Source organism: Heliangelus exortis, chromosome 2, assembly GCF_036169615.1.
Source record: "Heliangelus exortis chromosome 2, bHelExo1.hap1, whole genome shotgun sequence".
NCBI lineage: Eukaryota > Metazoa > Chordata > Aves > Apodiformes > Trochilidae > Heliangelus > Heliangelus exortis.
The window spans coordinates 104,297,396-104,315,974 of NC_092423.1; the positions used below are offsets into that span (position 1 = coordinate 104,297,396).

The window sequence follows — 18,579 nt, forward strand, 5'->3', positions numbered from 1 at the left end:
CTCTTCTAGGCTTATTACAAGTTGCAATAATTAAACATTTTTTAGAGAAAAAAACTATCTTAAAGCAGTTGCTAATACTTTATGATGTTCTCGTGTAGAAAACAGGTTGATAAGGATATTTGCATCAGATGAGGGGGAAAGAGACCACAGATGAGGAAGTGAGGGGAGAGTGGGTTTTGAGCTGTCACTTAAAACAGAGGAACCTGCCTGTATCATTATGCTTTAATGGAAGCCTCATTTGTTACTTCTAGTTTTTTTCTAAAATATTGTAAAAAACCAAACCAAACCAATCACCAGAAACACCCAAAAACCAAATAAATGAAGCAGTGGTCCTCTGGTCTGTGGTGTAAAGCTACTGGGCCCAATTCTGTTGCCTAAACATCTTTTAATTTCCAGCACTAAACCTGGCTCAGGATTTCAGATTGTAAGACAGCTGAGCATGTTTGTCAAGTAGTTGAGAACAAGGAAAAAATTGCTACAGCAAGTATCTTCCTGGACTCCTTTGAAACAGAAGATTCTAGGATTATTATTAAGCAAATGGAATCACTTAGAAATTAATTAAATTGTTAATTAAGCCACTGATGGCATAACTTCTGGCATTGTGACTTCTAATGACCAATTCCTAAACTATCACAATAGCTTCAAGTTGTGTGTTTCTACACTTGGTCTGTTCATCCCTTCCCCCTTGTACCTCAGTTTCTATTACCTTAAAATTCCTGTTGAAATTGTAGAAAGCACTTTCTGTCCTGTAGGGAATTAGCAGAAGGTTAAACACCACTAGAATTTCTTAAATTTTGGCCTTGGATTAACTAAACTCTTGGCTAACATGCAAATTTAATTTTATTTTTTTTTTTTTAATTATAAACTTTAATGTAGTTTAAATTCTCTGGAAATATTTGTGCTCTCTCTGTAGCTAATGTAGGATTCTTGATCAGGCAGGAGGGCTCTGCAGAGCAAATAGCTTGCTGTAATTATAGCTGTGGGGTTTGGTTTTTGGTTTGTTAGTCTGAGGTGAAATCATTACAGTTGGATTAACTGAGTGACAGGTCAGCAAGTTTTTATCACAACTGCGTTTGTGATACTGTGTTAGTATCTGGTAATTAAAATTCTAAACTGTGTCGCTGGTCTAATCTGGTAACTTTTAAATTGGTATGATTTCAGTCAATTTTTTTTTCTTTGCCAGTGGGCAAATATGTAATTGATGGTGTTCTTGCACAATTTCTAAACCATACTGTAGGGTTTGCAACTGGTGAATTAAGCCATTAGCCAACGCATCGACCAAAAGCCCTGTTGCTAGTTTTATTGTCCAACCTAAAATAAACATAAATGTTGAGAAACAGCCCAGACTTTATCCTCAATAACAACTTATTAATATTGTTCCGGAAATTAGCAGTATTTCCAGCATATGACTTTCCTTTTTCTGATCCATTTTGATAGTAACCATTAACAAGCATCTTCATGCTCAAAAGCAGTGTCAATAGTGTCAGCTTTCAGCAAGTGTGGTCAAACAACCAAAGGTCTGGGCCTTTTTTTTTTCCCTTCCCGTCCAAAGGCTGTGGGTTGGGTTTTTTTTGGTTGATTTTTGTTCGTTTTGTTTGGGTTTTTTTGGGAGGGGGTTTGGGGTTGACAGCATATTTACCTCCCGTGTGAGCTGTCTCCCTGTACGTCTCCTCAGATCTATCCCAGAGCCCCTTCCCAGGTCCAGGCTTCAGCCCCCCAGGGGGTACCCCCGCAGCCTCCCCTCTGCGGGGCACAGGACCACCACCTCCCCCTCATCATAGAGTGAGGGGAGGGAAGGAAACCTCCTCCCTACAGCGGCGGGGAGGTGAGGAGCAGCCCCGGGGATCCCGCCGGGGCCGAGCGGGTCTCTGAGGTGATTGTGGCGGGGTAGAGGGGGCGGGTCGTGCCGGTGCCGCGCCCATCGCCCGTGTGGCTGGGGATGGAGATGGGGGGAGGGTGGGAGGGGCGAGGCGCGGCCTCTCTCTCTCTCTGTCTCTCCCTCCGTCTTCTTTTTCTTCTTCCTCCTCCTCCTCTTCCTCCTCCGCCGGCCCGGGCAGTGTCGCTCAGTGTGTTCCCCCCTGCTCTGCGCCTTTAAGGCGGGCCGGTGCCGCGTCACGTGGGGGGGGAGTGTAAACAGGAAGCGGCCGGACCGGGAGTGGGGGGGGTGCGTTCGGTGGCGGCCGCTGAGCGCCGCGAGCCGCCGCCGCCATGAGCCGCGAGGCGCCGCCGCCGGGGGAGGAAGAGGCGGCGGGAGGAGGAGGAGGAGGAGAAGGGGAAAGGAGAACTGGAGCCGGGGAAGGCGGCGGCTGCTACCTGGCGCTGTGTGCGAGGCCCGTACACTTCGAGAAGGCCAACCCCGTCAACTGCGTCTTCTTCGATGAGGCCAACAAGCAGGTGGGCGCGGGGTGGGGCTCTCCCTCCCTTCCCCTCCCCGCGGGGGCGGTGGCAGGCCGCACGCCCCCCTCCTGACAGGCCGCCGGGCGGTGCTTGTCCACCCATGGGGTTGTCGCTTCACCTCGGCCCACCCCTTGGCCGGGGGTGTGTGACGTGACCGGCACTGCCCCCTGTCAGATGTCGAGACCCTTCCCCTCCGTGGCGGGTCTGTGGGGCGAGGGGGCGGCCGGCGGTTCCTGGGCACCCCCTCCGTGCCTCGCACGGCTCTGCAGGCTGAGGTCGGGCCTGGTGCCTCAGCATTGCCCGCTGCTGCTTTCCAAGAAGGGGGGATCTGGAGGCGCTGATAGAATCATAAACCCATCATGCCTGGGTTTGGTTTCCCCCTCTTGCCTCGGCAGCTGAGCATGAGGTTGGTTATTCCCCAGCTGTGGAACCTCTGCGATGCGAGGTTTTGCAGCTGGGTGGCTGGCACAGGAGCTGTCATCTCACTAGAAACGATAGAAAAATTTCTCTCACAAGTGCATCGATATGTATACACTGTTTGGGTTGAATTTCACCTGCCTTAGTCTCACAGCTGTAAAGTCTCTCTGGAATTCTTCAGAGTTAGCACTTTTTCTTTCTATTCCAAATGTCCCAGCATTACTTGTGAACTTTGTCATTAACTGTTAGCTTCATTTTTCAGGCTGTTTGTTCCCCTTTCGATTCCTACCATTCAATGTATTCTTAAAAATATTTGTTGCTTTACATGTGGTTCAGACCTGAGTGGGTGCTTTGCTTTTCATTTCTTGGCTTTAGTTCTCTTGAGCATGTTTCTCCTTAATATCCCAATGGGCTTCTGAGCATTAAGTATAGCTGAAAGATCCATAATCTGTCATGAGGTTTATGTAGTTGTGGATACACTCTTCTGTTTAATTCCTGTAACTGTTCTGTGACCTCAGCATTCACAGAACTAAAATGTTCAAGCTTTCCCACATAAATGTTATGGTTTTGCTATCTGTGGTGTGGACACGGTCAGTAGAATATTTGGAGAGGGGAGAGTGTGTCAGGGATGTGTTCCTTGCTGTTACTCCGTTCAGGATTATTGTTGTCATTTCTCTTTATAAACCATAATCCTTTACTTACATTTTGATGGCCATCTGAAATAAGATTACTTAAATATGCCTGTCAAGAGGCAATATATCATAGTGTGGATCTGGTAGAACTATAGAGAAACTGTTTAAGAGCTCACTTGAAACAAACTTATTTTAAACTGTAGATTTAATTTTCCATGTTTTCTTTCTACTCTGAAATAATTTTATTTATGGTTTGTTTCTAAATTATTAATAACCAGCATTTCGGTGACAGCTTCCCTCATGAATGGCCTTCTGAGAGATTTCTCCTTGCTATCTTCTAATTTCACAAAGATTTAAGAGTTTTGCCTTCTATTTTCTAGCTGCATCTACGCTAAAAGCAGTTAAACTTAGTATTTTTCATTCTAATAAGGCTGTGGACTTGCTTGCAGTTTATAGTCTTGACACCTGTATTCCTGCATGAGCATATTGCACCGGTAGCATGGCTAGTGTTACAAAATAATGTATCTGTTATTCTGAGACCAGACCTGTGTGTCTAGTGCTACTGTAACAACAAATACAAGTAGTAGGGCATCTGCCTGACAGTTTTCTTCTAAGGCTGTTGAAGTTTGTAACAGCATTACTTTTTAATGTTACCTTACTTCTACAAGCTGTTAAGCTCTTGAAAGTTTTTACATATGTATGTCCAGTTATGCTAAAGGAATTCTTTAAGTTAATGCAAGTCAGCAGACAAAGTTAGGTACACACAAAACTGGAAATGACTAATAAACTATTCCTATAAAATAACATGTTCTGACAAGATCAAGCTTCTGGGTCACTGTGTTGCACCTCTTCCCAGTCCCCAAGCTCATTCCCAAATTTTTTTAAACAATGCCATGATGTCTCAAATACTTTTACTAGTTCCTGACTTAAGGAAACATGAATATAAAAAAAAAAAAAAAAGTTACACAGCGTTTTACCATTTGAACTTGTGCAATAGTTCAGAATGTGCTTACAAGACTGTTACAGTACAATTGTAAACCTCTTAACTCTAAATAAACTTGGAACTCCAGAAGAAGGAAATTATTATTTACTCTGAATCTCAGTGTGAGCTGGCAGATCTTTATCAGGAGAAAATTCATGTCTTGGAAAAAAACTAAGGCTTATGGAAAAGGTATAATGGCTTATATGGCTTGTAGAAAAGGCATACTGAGGTGATGATTTTGAATATGCTACAAATATGTTCAAAACATTTTTAATAGGTCTTTGCTGTTCGATCTGGCGGAGCTACAGGAGTTGTTGTTAAAGGTTTGGAGGATAGAAATCCCATTTCATTCAGGTAAGGCACCTTCATCTTTGTTGGTTTGGGATAGAATTCCACGGTCTTCAAATTATGTTTTACTTAGTCCTGATCTACTGTAATAGAGCCATAAAGCTTGTAAAGTTGTGATGATATTTTGATTTTGTTCTTAGAGATAATCTTGTGATTGAGATGGCATGCTTTGCTCTCATGAGTTTATAGTCTTGGGGAGGGGGGAAGTTATTAGGCTCTGGCTTTATTTTTAATTTTTTTTAAACAGCAATGTTTTATTAAAAAAACACTTTATGTGTGAGAGAGCATGGGAATTTAAACTTGTGATCCCCATGGCAGGGGTTACTTATCCAAGGATGCAGTTTAGCAAATTAAACAAAATGAAGTAAACTTCAATGTGTTTCTGAATTTCATGCCTGTGATTCAAGCACAGTGTTTCCTACACGCAGGGTTCTTACATTCTGTTGTTTATCTTTCATTTCTTATGGAAACAGTTTTTGTGGAATCTGACAACAGTACTTTCAATTAAACTACTTTGTCTTTAAAAGACTATTTTATATTTTGACAGCTTTTTAAACTCTGCTGTCCATATGTAAGCAAGTATTCTTTTACTGAGAGGTTGCTTCAGTCCCAGATATGGATGAAACAATATGTAGTTGGGGTGTGTTTACTGCCCTATATCAAGTATTGCATAGAGCCTGTCCTGAAGGTTTTCTTGATTGTCCACAGTTTTCCTGATTGACTATCCAGCTCTCTCTTTGTCTGGACTTAATAACACATACTGGAAGTAAAATTACCTTATTCATGGCAATAGTACTGAGGTTTGTTTGATAAGAGTGTTTAATTTTTTTTAAAGTGGTGTAAAACGGCCTCTCTCTCCCATTAATATCAAAAAATCTTCTAGTGGATGCCTCTTAATGGGGAAGTGAGTAGCCTGGTGTCAGATAGTTGTAGTTCTGGAAGCTGAGGAGCTGACTGCAGGATGTCAGTCAGTGTCACAGAACTGCAGATTCGACTGGGACAAAACTGAAAATGCAAGTTTGAGTAGTCTGACAGTCTTCCAGTTCCACATCACAGGCCAACAGAGTTGAGCATTTGTAGTAACTTCAGGTGCTGATTTGTGCAGCCTCACCCGTGTTTCTGTAATGGATGCATTCAGGACTTCTGAACTGCCATTACCTTCCAGGCTGGACTTTAAATCCTGTACTTGTTAGGAAACACTCATCAGTTGTATTCAAGACAAAATCATTTCCATTATGCCTTTTTCCTCTGTCTTTTTGCGAGTATATGACAGAATTTCATAACAGTCTATTTTAGATTATATTTCCATAACTTCTTTTTGTATAGGATGGAAGACAAAGGAGAAGTGAAGTGCATCAAGTTTTCCTTGGGGAACAAGATACTGGCTGTGCAGAGGACACTGAAGAGTGTGGTAAGAAACCTACACCCTGCAGATAGGGAGTTGGAGCTGAAAATCTTCTACTCAGTACAAGCATAGAAGCATCTGAGACAAATGTTCAAGATGTCTGGTGGCTAACAATAGCTGTAGTGAAAATTCCTCTATCATCCTGAGAGGCAGAACAGGCAACATTACAGTCTTGCTAGTGCCATAATTTCAGAGAAAGTCAGGGGGGAGTAAATATCTGTAAAGTATTCTCTGGGAGGAATGAAGTGGAATATCTTCTGAGTCAAGTTTTTCTTTTGTATATCCCATCAAAAATAATTTGATAAACTAATAACTATTCTTTTATACCTATGGATGTGTCTTGTCTGTGCTTCATAATTGCTAATATGCTTCATGGATGTTTTTGCAGGATTTTTTGAATTTTATTCCAGATAGCCCTCAGCTAGAATACACACAGGAATGTAAGGTAAGTAAATGTCCAAAGCTTATATACTTAGGTGAAAGTCTAATAGCTTTTACTCTACAAGAGAACTAATTGAGGTGCCTACCAAAAAGCTAACATGAAGTAAATGAGGTATGTAGGCACTATTATCTGTTTAAATGGAGGTAAGAAAACAGGGATGAACAATAGTAGAAAAACTTTCTGGTCCAGTCACTTTAATTTTTTCCTGGAAGGAACTGGGAATGCTGTGGATGCAGCCAATTTCAAAGTTTGGGATGAAGAAGATATAAAGTGCTGATGATGTAGAAGCAGTGACCAGTACTTATACTAATGCCAGATATGTTAATATGGATGTTTTACTGGTCAGTAGTAGTAAGCTATTACAAATTCTCTGACTATGTTTGGTATTTATAAACAATCCTTCTGTATTTTTTTTTTGCCAGAAACAAGTAGCATTGTCATTGTTTGGTACTTTGCAACTTTTAGCTAAGACAGATTACATTGTGGGGCAGTACAATGCTTGAGTAATTTTTTTAACTTCTGATTTGCACAGATCTCCTTATTCCTGTAGACTGAGTGCTGAAGTGCTCCCTTTTTCATTATTTGGGATTATGTGTTTGAGTAAACCATTCTAGTGTATGTTAGTGTTCCGAGTGGGGTCATGGCAAATATTTCCACTAGGTTCTTAATTTCTGTCAGCAGAAGGAATCTGCTTTCCACGTCGGGGATTGTTTGAATTGGCATTATGGTTTGAACCAGAAGAACTGGATTGTATTTACAGTGAAAAGAAATTCTGACTGCATAATAAACTTGTAAATCCTACATGCTGCCAAAAATTCAGGTCATGGAGTAGTTCTGTTCACAGATAGTTTAGGAAGTCTTTACAAAACCAGCTGCTGGGTATCTAGCTGGACAAAAGCATTAGCTCCAGTGACTGGATAACTAAGTTGCCTTTAGCCTTGCATTCTTCATTTTGACATATTATCTTATCTGAATCGTTAATTTTTTCAAGTAAAAGAGTGTTTGTTTGCTTGTTTATTAAAAGACAAAGAATGCCAATATTCTAGGATTCTGCTGGACAAGTTCTACAGAAATCGTCTTCCTCACAGATCAAGGAATTGAATTCTACCAGGTAATACAAGTAACTCCTGTAGGACAGACACATTTATAAATTTAAAAATGTAAATTTGTGTCTGTATCTTTGAATCCCTTTCTTCTAGCTCTCTGACTAGAGAAAGCAATACTAAAAAAAGAAATCCTGCTGTTTTGTTTGCAGGCTATGATTATTTTTCTCTGAGAGGAATACTTTTTGAGGTGGGAAGAACTTAACTCTAACAGGTGACTTAGAACAGCTGACAAAGATCCTGTATAAAGGAGTACTGAACTAAGCCTTGATATATCTAGATTAATAGCTGCTCTTGGTTTGTATGGAATTGAGTTTCTAAATCTAGTGTGTGCACAACAGGTTGGCACAGGGTGTGTGTGTGGGTGCTTAAAATGGGCAAAGAGCAAATAATTGACTAAGATAGTTACACCCTTCTACAATTTGGCATTTTCCTCCTATGTTGATCTCATTGTCTGAGTTCCTTTGTATTATGTATAATTACCTTTGCATATGGTGGGGGCTTTTTTGTTTGGGTTGGGTTTTTTTTTGAGAAATCTGATTAATAAATAGCCCTTTCTAGTATTCATGATGAGGGATATTATAACTTCTTCCAAGGCTGTGCACGTCCCAGTAGTTCGAGTGCAGAACTAAGATACAGTGTTTTACCTAAGTCTTGCTACTAATAGCTAGTACTGAAGAAAGTAACTAAAAAAGCAGAATTATTTCCTGCTCCCTGGGTGGTGGTGGGGGTATAATTGGTACCTAAAAGGATCATGAGCATCAACCCTACAGGTAAAACAGCCAAATAAAACCCTATGTTTTTGAAGATAATTTTTTAAAGCCCTTAAGCTGAAGAGAATCAATGCATATAGTGTCTTTGTTCTTAAAAGAATAGATTGAAGAAGTTCAGCAGTGAAGGCAGAAAAGGTACTGTAATAAAGGTACTGTAATAACTTGTAAATACAACTATAAAAGTTGTGTGAAGTTAGGTGTTTTCTCCATTATGGACAGAATTTATACCCAGAGCTGGATGAGGGGGAAAAGATAGCACTTTTTGGCTTATTAGAATTTGAGGAGAGTTTGATGTATATTTCCTTAGCTGTAGTAAATTTGGGCCTCAATTGTAATTGTCAGGTTTCTGATTTTTAATTCCAGCCCTGTAAATGCCCTTATGCTTAACTGTTTCTCACTTAACATTCCTAGCTACTGTGTAGTACTGTTGATGCAGATCCTGATCTGTTTTTCCAGGTATTACCAGAGAAACGAAGTTTAAAACTTCTGAAGAATCAGAGTATTAATGTTAACTGGTACATGTATTGTCCAGAGAGCTCTGTTATTCTTCTGTCAACAACTGTTCTTGGCAATGTCCTCCAGCCATTCTATTTCAAGGTAAAGGAATATTTTCCAAACTTTCAATTCTGTGTGCTTCTGGCTTTTTAGGCTGCTTCTTCATTCTAATATTCCATTGCTTTTCCTGGATTTCTTCCAAGAGATGCATGTGTTCACATCCTTATATGGCAATAAGCAAAGAACAAAGTAAAAATCTGTAAGGTAGATCCTAAGTCATGGCTTAAAATTAAGCCATTTGCTCTCTCATGTTCTCTTTGGGAAGAGGTGTGTCCAGCTAATGTTAGACAGTTGACCTTGAGATAGGAAAAAAAAATTAGTGATCCATTATTTGACAACATAAATTCTTTCAAGAGATCTTTTTTCCACTTAAAAAAGGTGGAAAACCCCCCCTTTTTTTTTTCCCATGGGCATTTGCATGCTGTAGTGTGGTAGTAAAAATTAAGGGCCTTTCACTTGTCCTTTTAGCCACAACCTTCCAAATGTGTGTGAATTTGAATGAGAAAAAAGGTAATGCTTAAGAAACAACTATTGCCCCAAACATGAGAGGGCTTTGTTTACAGTATTTGTTTCCCTTAGTATTATTCTCTGTGGACAACACTTAAGGTTACTGGGAAAATACTTTTAGCTTGGAAAAAAGTGTGCAGTAGTCTGGTTTAAATTAAGCATGTGGTAAGGTGATTTGAAAAATGAGGAAAAGAACTGTAGAGGTTATCTTGCTTCTCTCAAAGGATTAAAAAGATTCTCTGGTAAGATTCTTCCCCTAGACAGGGAAGAGATTAAAAAGCAGCTTATTCAAATGTGTTTCCTGGCTTAATCCTGTATTAGGTCTGCACTGGATCCTGAAATTACACTCTTAATTGGCTAGGTGGAACTTATTAATCTCTCACAGCTTTCTTTTTAAGGACTGAGTCATGCTTCCTGCTCCTTAACATTTTTTGTCAAATTGTAGCTTGAAGCTAAGTAATTTTTATTTTGTGTTCAGAAGGTAACCCTTAAAGATGTCTTGAGAAAGGCACTGTACTAAAATAATCTTTGAAAATAGAGGTCTAGTAAAGGATATATTTCTGTAGCATTTGCATTTCCCATTCTTACTGACTTATTCTTGAGTGTGAAGTAAATTTCAGTTGAAGCTTTGGAAACTCTGAAAACTTGTGTATACACAAATTCTGTAGGAAAAGAGGAGGCAGAGAGAGGAAACCTTTAGCAAGAACGTGCTTAGAGTATAAGACAGATTCTGGAAACTGGCTGGTAGGAGGTACTGGTCTTTTCCCCTTCCCAGTAAACAGTTAATTAAAAGTTGGAGCAAATGGTTTTTTTGGGAGAGACAAAGGAAGTAGAGAGACCTGCTGTTTGAGATCTGCAGGCCAGTTGGAAATGGGATCTGAATAAAAATTTATCTTAACTAAAATGGAAATGTTTTGCTAGCTGGATGTGATGTTATAAAATCAAGATGATAATACCACAATATGCGTATAGGATCATAGCAAGAAAAAATGGTTACTTTTGTTTTGTTTTCTGCTATCACCATGCTTCGCCTCGTGGAGGTGCTATTGCTGCAGCGTTTGATTAAAGGTTACTGGAGACCTTTTTTTTTCAAGCCTTAAAAATTGATTTTTTTGTTGTCGTTGTTTTGTGTTTCTTTTGTTTAACAGAGTGGAACGATGTCAAAACTATCAAAATTTGAAATCGAGTTACCCGCAGCACCCAAATCCTCCAAGCTCAGCCTTTCTGAAAGAGATATTGCTATGGCTACCATGTAGGTACCTAACTTATCAAGCCTTTCTTGGAAAAGTATCACAGTTTGGGGATGCTGAGAAAGGACAAGAACATCAACTTGGTTGCACTTGTTTCTTGATATAGTAGTACTATAACTTGAAAGGGCTTCAGTTACTATCTTGAACAAAGCAGCTAAACTGCTCTGTTGGAGCAAGGCAGGGAAGCTCACTGAAATTTACATTAAATTGATAGTGATTAGTACAGAAATTTGAGAACACTTCATTTGTGAACTGATACATTGGTAGAGTTGTTCTTAGATGCCTAACAGGCATGCAGTATAGGCATGCATTGTGCTTTGAGTGGTGGTTTAGATCCCCTGACTTAGCTAATCTTGTGTCTCCTCTTTTGGCCTAAAATGTATGGCTTTAATGGACTGGTAGAGCTCTGATTTTACAGTATTTATTTAATCCTGATATCTCATTAGATATGGACAGCTTTATGTTCTCTATCTGAGGCATCATTTGAGGACTTCCAATAGTACAGGAGCAGAAGTGGTCCTCTATCACTTACCCAGGTAAGAGGAGAATGAAGAACATTAGCAGCAATTTGCATGCATTTGAGACTTCTGCTCTTCCAGTTTAAACAGGCTTACTGTCCAGTTCTCATCTCTGTTTCTGTAGAGAGGGATCTTGTAAGAAGACACATATTTTAAAGCTGAACAGAACTGGAAAGTTTGCACTGAATGTTGTGGATAACTTAGTGGTAGTACATCATCAGGATACTGAGGTGAGATTTATTTATATTATGTTGTGCCTCAACTTGTAACTTATAGGCAGATTTTAGTAATGAAGTCTGTTATCTCTAAAAAAATATTATTTTATATATATATTTATATATGTATATATATACACATATTTGCTTAGCTTTGCCAAAAGCCAGAGTATTTGCAGGAGTATTTCCTACTATGAAGGTAGGAAAGATTCACTAGGTAAAAGGAACCCTTTTATCTTATTGGGCTAACATTTAATCAGGGCTGTTGCTAATAGCTGTTTTTTACAGACACTTTTTTTCTTCATGCTGGTTTCTCTATGATACTCTCCTGCCCCACAGTGTAGATTTTTAAGGCATTATACAAAGAGGTAAATTGGATACTAAATAATTAATACAAGGGCCTTCTTGTATCACAGACATTTGAATTGTTTGTTTCCATGACACAAATTCCCTTAGCTTGAAGGCCCAGTTTGCAAAAACTTCTGTGAACACAAATAATAGAACAGCTAAAACCATGGTTGTCTGTAGTCTCAGCAGCAAGGCTTGGTCAGTGGCAAAGCTCAAGTGGAAAGGCTTTGGTTTCTTGTATTGTCTTTTTTCCTGGGCAGCTTCAGGAACTGGGACATACTATCTCACAAGGATCATTAGTTGATGTCTGTTACAGTTTATGTTAATTCTACACATTAGAATTTAACCCCGAGCACTAATTTTCCAGCATTTTGGTCAAGCTATAAACATAACTATATACACAAAAAGATGTGACTAAATAGGTAGATACTAATAACAGAAGTCATGTTTCATTAGCACTGAATTTCCACCATGCAAGGCTAAGAATGTAGACTGTACTGGGTAGAAGTGTTAGTGACCTACGAGAGTGAATGGTAAAAGTATGAGGGTATCATAGGAAGATGAAGAATTTTCCTCACAGTTTCTAGCACCCATAACTAAGCAGTGAACTTAACATGAATCTCTTTAAAATGGTGTACAAGACAGACAGAGAGGCTTTTTAACCAGGGCCTGCAGGGACAGTTCAAGGGGCAATGGTTTTAAACTGAAGGTAGATTTAGATTAACCCTGGCACAGGTTGCTGCCCTGGGAAGTTGTGGATTTCCCCTCCATAGAAGTGATCAAGGTCATCTTGGATGGGGCTTTGAGCAGCCCAAACTAGTTAAAGATGTCCCTGGCCACAGCACATCCCTTCCAACCCAACCATGCTGTCATTTTAATGGGAACCACAAGATGGAAATGTGAAAAGCAGCCTCACAATCTGTAAATGGATGGTAACTCATATTTGTCTAGTACTAATTTTCTCTTCTCAATTGCAGACTTCAGTTATATTTGACATCAAGCTCAGAGGAGAATTTGATGGGTCTACTACCATACATCAATTTGTCCTTCCACCTAGATCAATACAACCCTATCAAATACCTGTAGCAGGTAGAACTACTGTGTACTGTATATCCTAATGCTTATCAAGATTATCTAAGTGTAACAGCTGGAAAACAAGAGTGCTTCAGTTTTTAGGATGCTGGTTACTAACATTTGTTACACGTGCTTAGGAAAGGCTAAGGGAAGAAAGAAGGCTAGAAGGAAATAAGCATAAATTTGTCTTCAAGAAGTGTACAGTAAAGTACAAGTTACAGTTTAGGGTGCATACTGCCCATAGTAGTTTACTTTTACACCTCAGATTTGTAGGTTTCTTTTTTTTTTGGCCACAGCTATAAAAGTTGGTATGTGCACTCAAAAGTACTTCATGCTTTTCTGGCTTCATGCTAGTTCCACTACCATATAGCAAAGCAAGGTAGTTCCCTTTGTAGAAGAGAAAGGTACTTCTTTACATCTTAGAAGTTCTTTACCATCTGAATGTTGAAATCACTAATAGCAAATACAATTGATAAAATGCCAGACTAGTTTATACTTTATTTTAAACAGAGGTTATGATCAGAAATGTCCATCTGCAGATTAAAGAGACTAAAGTGATTACAAAGAAACACAGCAAAGAGAGTCCCTGTATTTCAAATTATAGTACTAGAGATGGAATACTTCTGAATGCATGATTTCACTTGGCTGACAAACAAGTCATGTTTTAAAAAATTTGTTTGCCTTCTCCATATTAGATTTTCTTTGCAGATAATATGGCTACACCAGTGGGTGTATCACACATGACTGCTAGACATGCTACAATCCATATTTGCCTTTTTAGTGTAAGCTTGTAGTTTGTAATTTCAGTATAGAAGAGCAGAGAGAGTGCTACTATTCTTTTCCTGATGTTAATTTTTCTGCAGGTCCAGCCTCTGTAACAAGTCAGTCTCCTATTCCATGTAAACTCTGTATCCTTTATATACTCAGTGCCACTCTTACTGAAGCCTCATTCTATGTACCAAGCATGGAAGAAGCCAGCATTTGTTACCTTTAGCCCAATTTTAGCCAGTTATGCATATTATTTCAAACAAAATATTATGCTTTGTGAGAGACTGTACTGCTTAACTATACTTATGTTGAATATATAGAAATCTAGCATAATCTAACATAATACAATTCCACATGTCTCAGTCATGAGATGCATATATTGAATTACTGAATCTACACACTAAGAAATTGTTCTAGACCTTACAAAAAATGGTGACAATAAATGGAAGTATATTAAAGGGATCTGTTTTGGTTCAGTAATGTGAATTCAATAGCATCAGTTAAGAATCAATGTTAATAAAATGTTAGAACTTTAACATCTAGATTCTTCATCTTGGATTGTCTTTCAACCTGATATCATCATCAGTGCAAGTGAAGGTAAGTAGGGAGCTGTTTGATTCTAGTCAAAGGGTGGCTAGTTTACCTTTAGTGCATAAAGTAGTTTAAAGCAAAGGGACTAAGCAGAAGTACCCTGTAAGATGGCTACTTATGGCAATGATGATAAATGAGGATGACCATATCTAACTTTTCAGGGGTGGTGCTGCTCTAAAACAGACTTGAGAAGGCAAATAAGTTCCAATCTAGATGTGGTCTCATATGGCTAGGCTATACTACAAGGCAATTCACTTTTTGTTTTACTCCTTCAAATCAAGGGTACCTCTGGAGTCTTCAAGTGAAACTTGAACCTGTAGTTAACCTCTTGCTAGATAAAGGAAAACTAATGGATTTCCTTCTCCAAAGGAAAGAATGCAAGATGGTCATCCTCTCTGTGTGCTCTCAGAGTAAGTTCACATGCTTTGTCTCCTGAAAATACAATACTGTTTATTCATAAACACTCACACAAGTTAACTGTGTTGCTCTTAAACGTGAGATGACCTCTGAAGCTCACTTGGTCCTCTAAGATGCCATTTGCCTGACTACCCTCAGTCACAAATCTAAAGGGAATTACTTAGCAGCATGAAAGAATTCAAATCCCTTCCCCCTCATTTAGTTAAAATACCTCTGACATGATGCAAAAAAATGTTCTTTAAAGTTTAGAATCAAGTTTAGAGATCACCTTTTAAAAAAAGGCAGTATTAAATCCTTTGGTTATTTCTCCTCATAGTTCTTTTTTCTTACTATCTTTTCAGTGCTCAGTGAGCCAGGAAGGGGATCACTGTCTGTGATTGCAACTGTTTTTGACAAACTGAATCATGAATATAAGAAGTACTTGGAAGCAGAGCAAAGCTATACTATGGTAAACCATGTTAACTTACAGCAGCTTACAAAGACAGGATGGTGCTATTTGCATTTCAGGTTGCATCCTGGTGAAGGCACACTCTTTCCTGAATTGGGAAATTCAGGTCCACCCCAAGGGTCCTGGCTGCCTTAAGCTCTCAGTAGAAGGTCTACAGTGCAAGGTGCACTTAGACCCCCACTTAGCTCTCTGTTGTGGCAAATGCTGCATAGCTCATCTCCACAGTGAGAAGTGATACACCCCAGTGCTTGAAAGCAGAGAGGGTAGAAGCTTAAAAGGCAACTTGGAATCCATAACTATCAAAATATTCCCCAGCCACTGATTTCCTGGCACACTATACCACTGCACAACATGTGCAGCCCTGGTGCATCTTGGGATCACTTCTGTTAAAATAAATTCAAGCACTAACTTGGATAACACAGCCACATACTAAAAATCCTTCTGAAGCTGAGGGCCTGTGTCAACAGGGCAAGTTTGATTTGTCTCCTCTCTTTGAGGCAGGTACCAGCAGCTGCTTTTATGTAACTTCCAAAGCTGTTTTAAATTGCATACAAAAGCCCACACTGAGCAGAACGCATCCAGCATCACGTAACCATGGATGTCAAGTTTGCTCAGTAAAAAAACGTGCTTGTACTGTGGAAAACTTCTCTATGAAGATAAGACCAAACTGCACACCACTACAGTTTTCTTTTAAAAAGGCTTTCTTCTTGTAGGTGGTAGAAGCAGGCCTGAGTAGGAGTAATCCACTCCTGAAACGCCCGGTTCGCACTCAAGCGGTTATTGACCAGTCTGACATGTACACCCACGTGTTGTCTGTATTTACAGAGAAGAAGGTAAGTTAACTTTAAATGCTGGTTTGGCAGTAGTCTCAGAGCAGCAAACCTAAGATGAATGCTCGAAATAGCCCATGGAAGGCTTTATGTCAGGGTTAAGGTATTCTGATGCCTGTTCTTACAGGGTTGTTATTAAGAGGGGAAGCTATGCAAGTCTTACCTAATGCTTTTTTTCTTGTCTAGGAAGCACCTCATAAGTTCACTATAGCAGTCTTGATGGAATACATTCGCTCTCTTAACCAGTTCCAAATTGCAGTTCAGGTAAAGAACTTGCATGCCAAGTGCATCACCCCCCTCCATGAAATTCCATGGAGTTTCAGACCAGCCTTGGTCATATGTCTAAGTCCTACAATACTACCTTCTAGGCTGTAAAACCTGTTAGCAAGACATTTTTGTCAAGACTGCTTTCAATGGTTTTCTTTCTGCATTCACAGCACTACTTGTATGAGCTGATCATCAAAACCCTTGTTCAACACAACCTGTTCTACATGCTCCATCAGTTTCTGCAGTATCATGTGCTCAGTGATTCAAAGCCTTTGGTATGCAAGACAAATTACTTCAATAAGTTAGTGATGGAGTTGGGAAGTCTTCAGAGTTTTAAGGTTATGTCTACTTTTGCCCTAGGCTTGTCTGTTACTGTCCCTGGAAAGCATTTACCCTCCTGCACATCAGCTCTCTCTGGACATGTTAAAAGTAAGCATTTCAGACTATAGTAACTCTGTGTCACGTGTGGTTTAAACTTGTCAAACAGCTTACCTGACCAAGCTGGAAGTGACTAGCTAGCATCTCAGTTGTTTGTTAGAAGCAGAGTCTTACAGCTGTGATTGACTTCACAGAGACTTTCCACAGCAAATGATGAAATAGTGGAAGTGCTGTTGTCCAAACACCAAGTTTTGGCTGCCTTGAGATTCATCAGGGGGATCGGAGGACACGACAGCATTTCAGCCCGCAAATTCCTTGACGCAGCAAAGCAAGCAGATGATGAGATGCTTTTCTACACCATATTCAGATTCTTTGAACAAAGAAACCAGCGGTTACGGGGAAACCCTAGTTTCACACCAGGTAAGCAGCAACCAGTTAGACCCAGATACTCAGTTGAGAAACAAAACTGACTTGTTTCACTTCCACTCCAGCTGAGCCTGTATTGCGAGATAAGACTATTGGTGCATTTTAGCCTGTATTTTAGACTTACCTTTGAATATAGTTCCAAAGTTAACTTGTCTTACACCCTTTTGTATGCTGTACCCAGACGTAGGAGACTGAGCCAAACAGGAACCTGCAGGTTGAGCTTGAAGTTGCTTGCACTGCTTAGTTTAGCCAAGCCATTTACTATTAATTAGTGCTTCCACCCGAAACCAGGAACTGGGTCAAGAAACCTTTGAGTCTAGTTGCCTGTTTCCACAGATTACAAAAATTCAAGACCTGTTTTATACTACAGTTCCTCCCACTTTAAAAACCAGGCTAAACTGTTTGCACCAGCAATGTGTTCCTAACCATCAGATAGTCTGTAGGCAAAAAGTTCTATGCCAAGGTCTTGCATCTTGACAGTAAAGAACTCTCATGGATACTCATCAGCTGGTTAGATAGAGGTACTAGGTAAGACATCTGCTTCCCTACAGGATACTTAGACTGGAGATACCTCAGTGTACCACTGCTTTAAAATTGTTAAAACTCCTTTACCCAGAAGACATTAAAGATATGAATTAGTACATACAAATTGAAGTAAGTGAAACTACAGTCTTGCTACTCAGTTTCTAAGTTTTAAGATTAACTTCTGTTTTGCTTCCCTCCCCAGGTGAGCACTGTGAAGAACACGTCACCTTCTTCAAACAGGTTTTTGGAGAGCAAGCTCTCATGAAGCCCACAGCATTCTGAAAGACTCTTCCACTGAAATGTATAAACTTAATTTATTGCATTTAAGTAGATTTTTGAACTACAAAATTGCTATTTTATAATAAAGTATATACAAGACATTTTGGCAAATAGTACTAAAAATATTACAACTTGTGATGGCTTCCCCCTAAAAATAGAGACAAAAATTGCATTGACCTGCATTTAAAATAAGTGTCAGTGGTTTAGCAGTCCATTCTCATACACATCACCTCAGTTTCATTGACAAAAAAGCTATTCAACTCACAATACAGCTGGTTTAGGTTTCTAGAAGAGAAAGATGCAACCTCTCAAAAACAGAAGTGTTTTAGTAAACTTAACACATCTAGTTTTAGTAATACTGTTACATGAGCCACACGTAGCACTTCCTGAGTTTAAAGCTATGTCCAAAGCTGCAGCTGGTATCTTCTAGTTGAGTCTGTGCAGGAGTCAAGTCAGTGGTGGTTACAGTGTGATAGTCATAGAACGTTGCTGCGCTTCAGGTCTCCAGAAGTGTTGGGCCTAAGCCACAGTTCATAGAGTCCACTGAACACTGTTAAAAACTAGAAGTAGAGGAGTCTCTCCCGTTCTGTACCTCTGGTCCTCTCTTGTGCAGCACGAGTTTTAGCTTTATTCACTGATGGCCCTGAGAGAGAAAACCAGAGTTACTCCAAAGTCTCACAACAT

The 18,579-nt window shown here is 39.7% G+C and overlaps 2 protein-coding genes across 4 annotated transcripts in view; one reads left to right on the forward strand and one right to left on the reverse strand.

The window, feature by feature from the left end:
- The first annotated feature begins 1,961 nt into the window (after nt 1-1,961).
- RMC1 (regulator of MON1-CCZ1) lies at nt 1,962-17,996 on the forward strand. 2 transcript variants are annotated; one of them, XM_071737311.1, is made up of 20 exons: nt 1,962-2,394; nt 4,706-4,782; nt 6,103-6,187; nt 6,570-6,626; nt 7,648-7,734; nt 8,956-9,096; nt 10,710-10,813; nt 11,258-11,347; nt 11,454-11,559; nt 12,870-12,981; nt 13,830-13,874; nt 14,278-14,331; nt 14,607-14,735; nt 15,084-15,190; nt 15,904-16,023; nt 16,207-16,284; nt 16,458-16,562; nt 16,648-16,716; nt 16,860-17,085; nt 17,819-17,996. In XM_071737311.1, the coding sequence occupies exons 1-20, from the start codon at nt 2,209-2,211 to the stop codon at nt 17,896-17,898; spliced, it is 2,058 nt and encodes a 685-aa protein (XP_071593412.1). In that variant the 5' UTR covers nt 1,962-2,208; the 3' UTR covers nt 17,899-17,996. The 2 variants fall into 2 exon arrangements, with proteins under 2 accessions (XP_071593412.1, XP_071593413.1); XM_071737312.1 differs by lacking the exons at nt 1,962-2,394; nt 4,706-4,782; nt 6,103-6,187; nt 6,570-6,626; nt 7,648-7,734 and adding an exon at nt 7,917-7,940.
- NPC1 (NPC intracellular cholesterol transporter 1) overlaps nt 17,912-18,579 on the reverse strand; it is a 29,546-nt gene continuing 28,878 nt past the window's right edge. For both annotated transcript variants that reach the window (XM_071737310.1, XM_071737309.1), the window contains exon 25: nt 17,912-18,538. In XM_071737310.1, the coding sequence (XP_071593411.1) occupies nt 18,456-18,538 (83 nt within the window). In that variant the 3' untranslated portion in view covers nt 17,912-18,455. The remainder of the gene's footprint in view (nt 18,539-18,579) is intronic.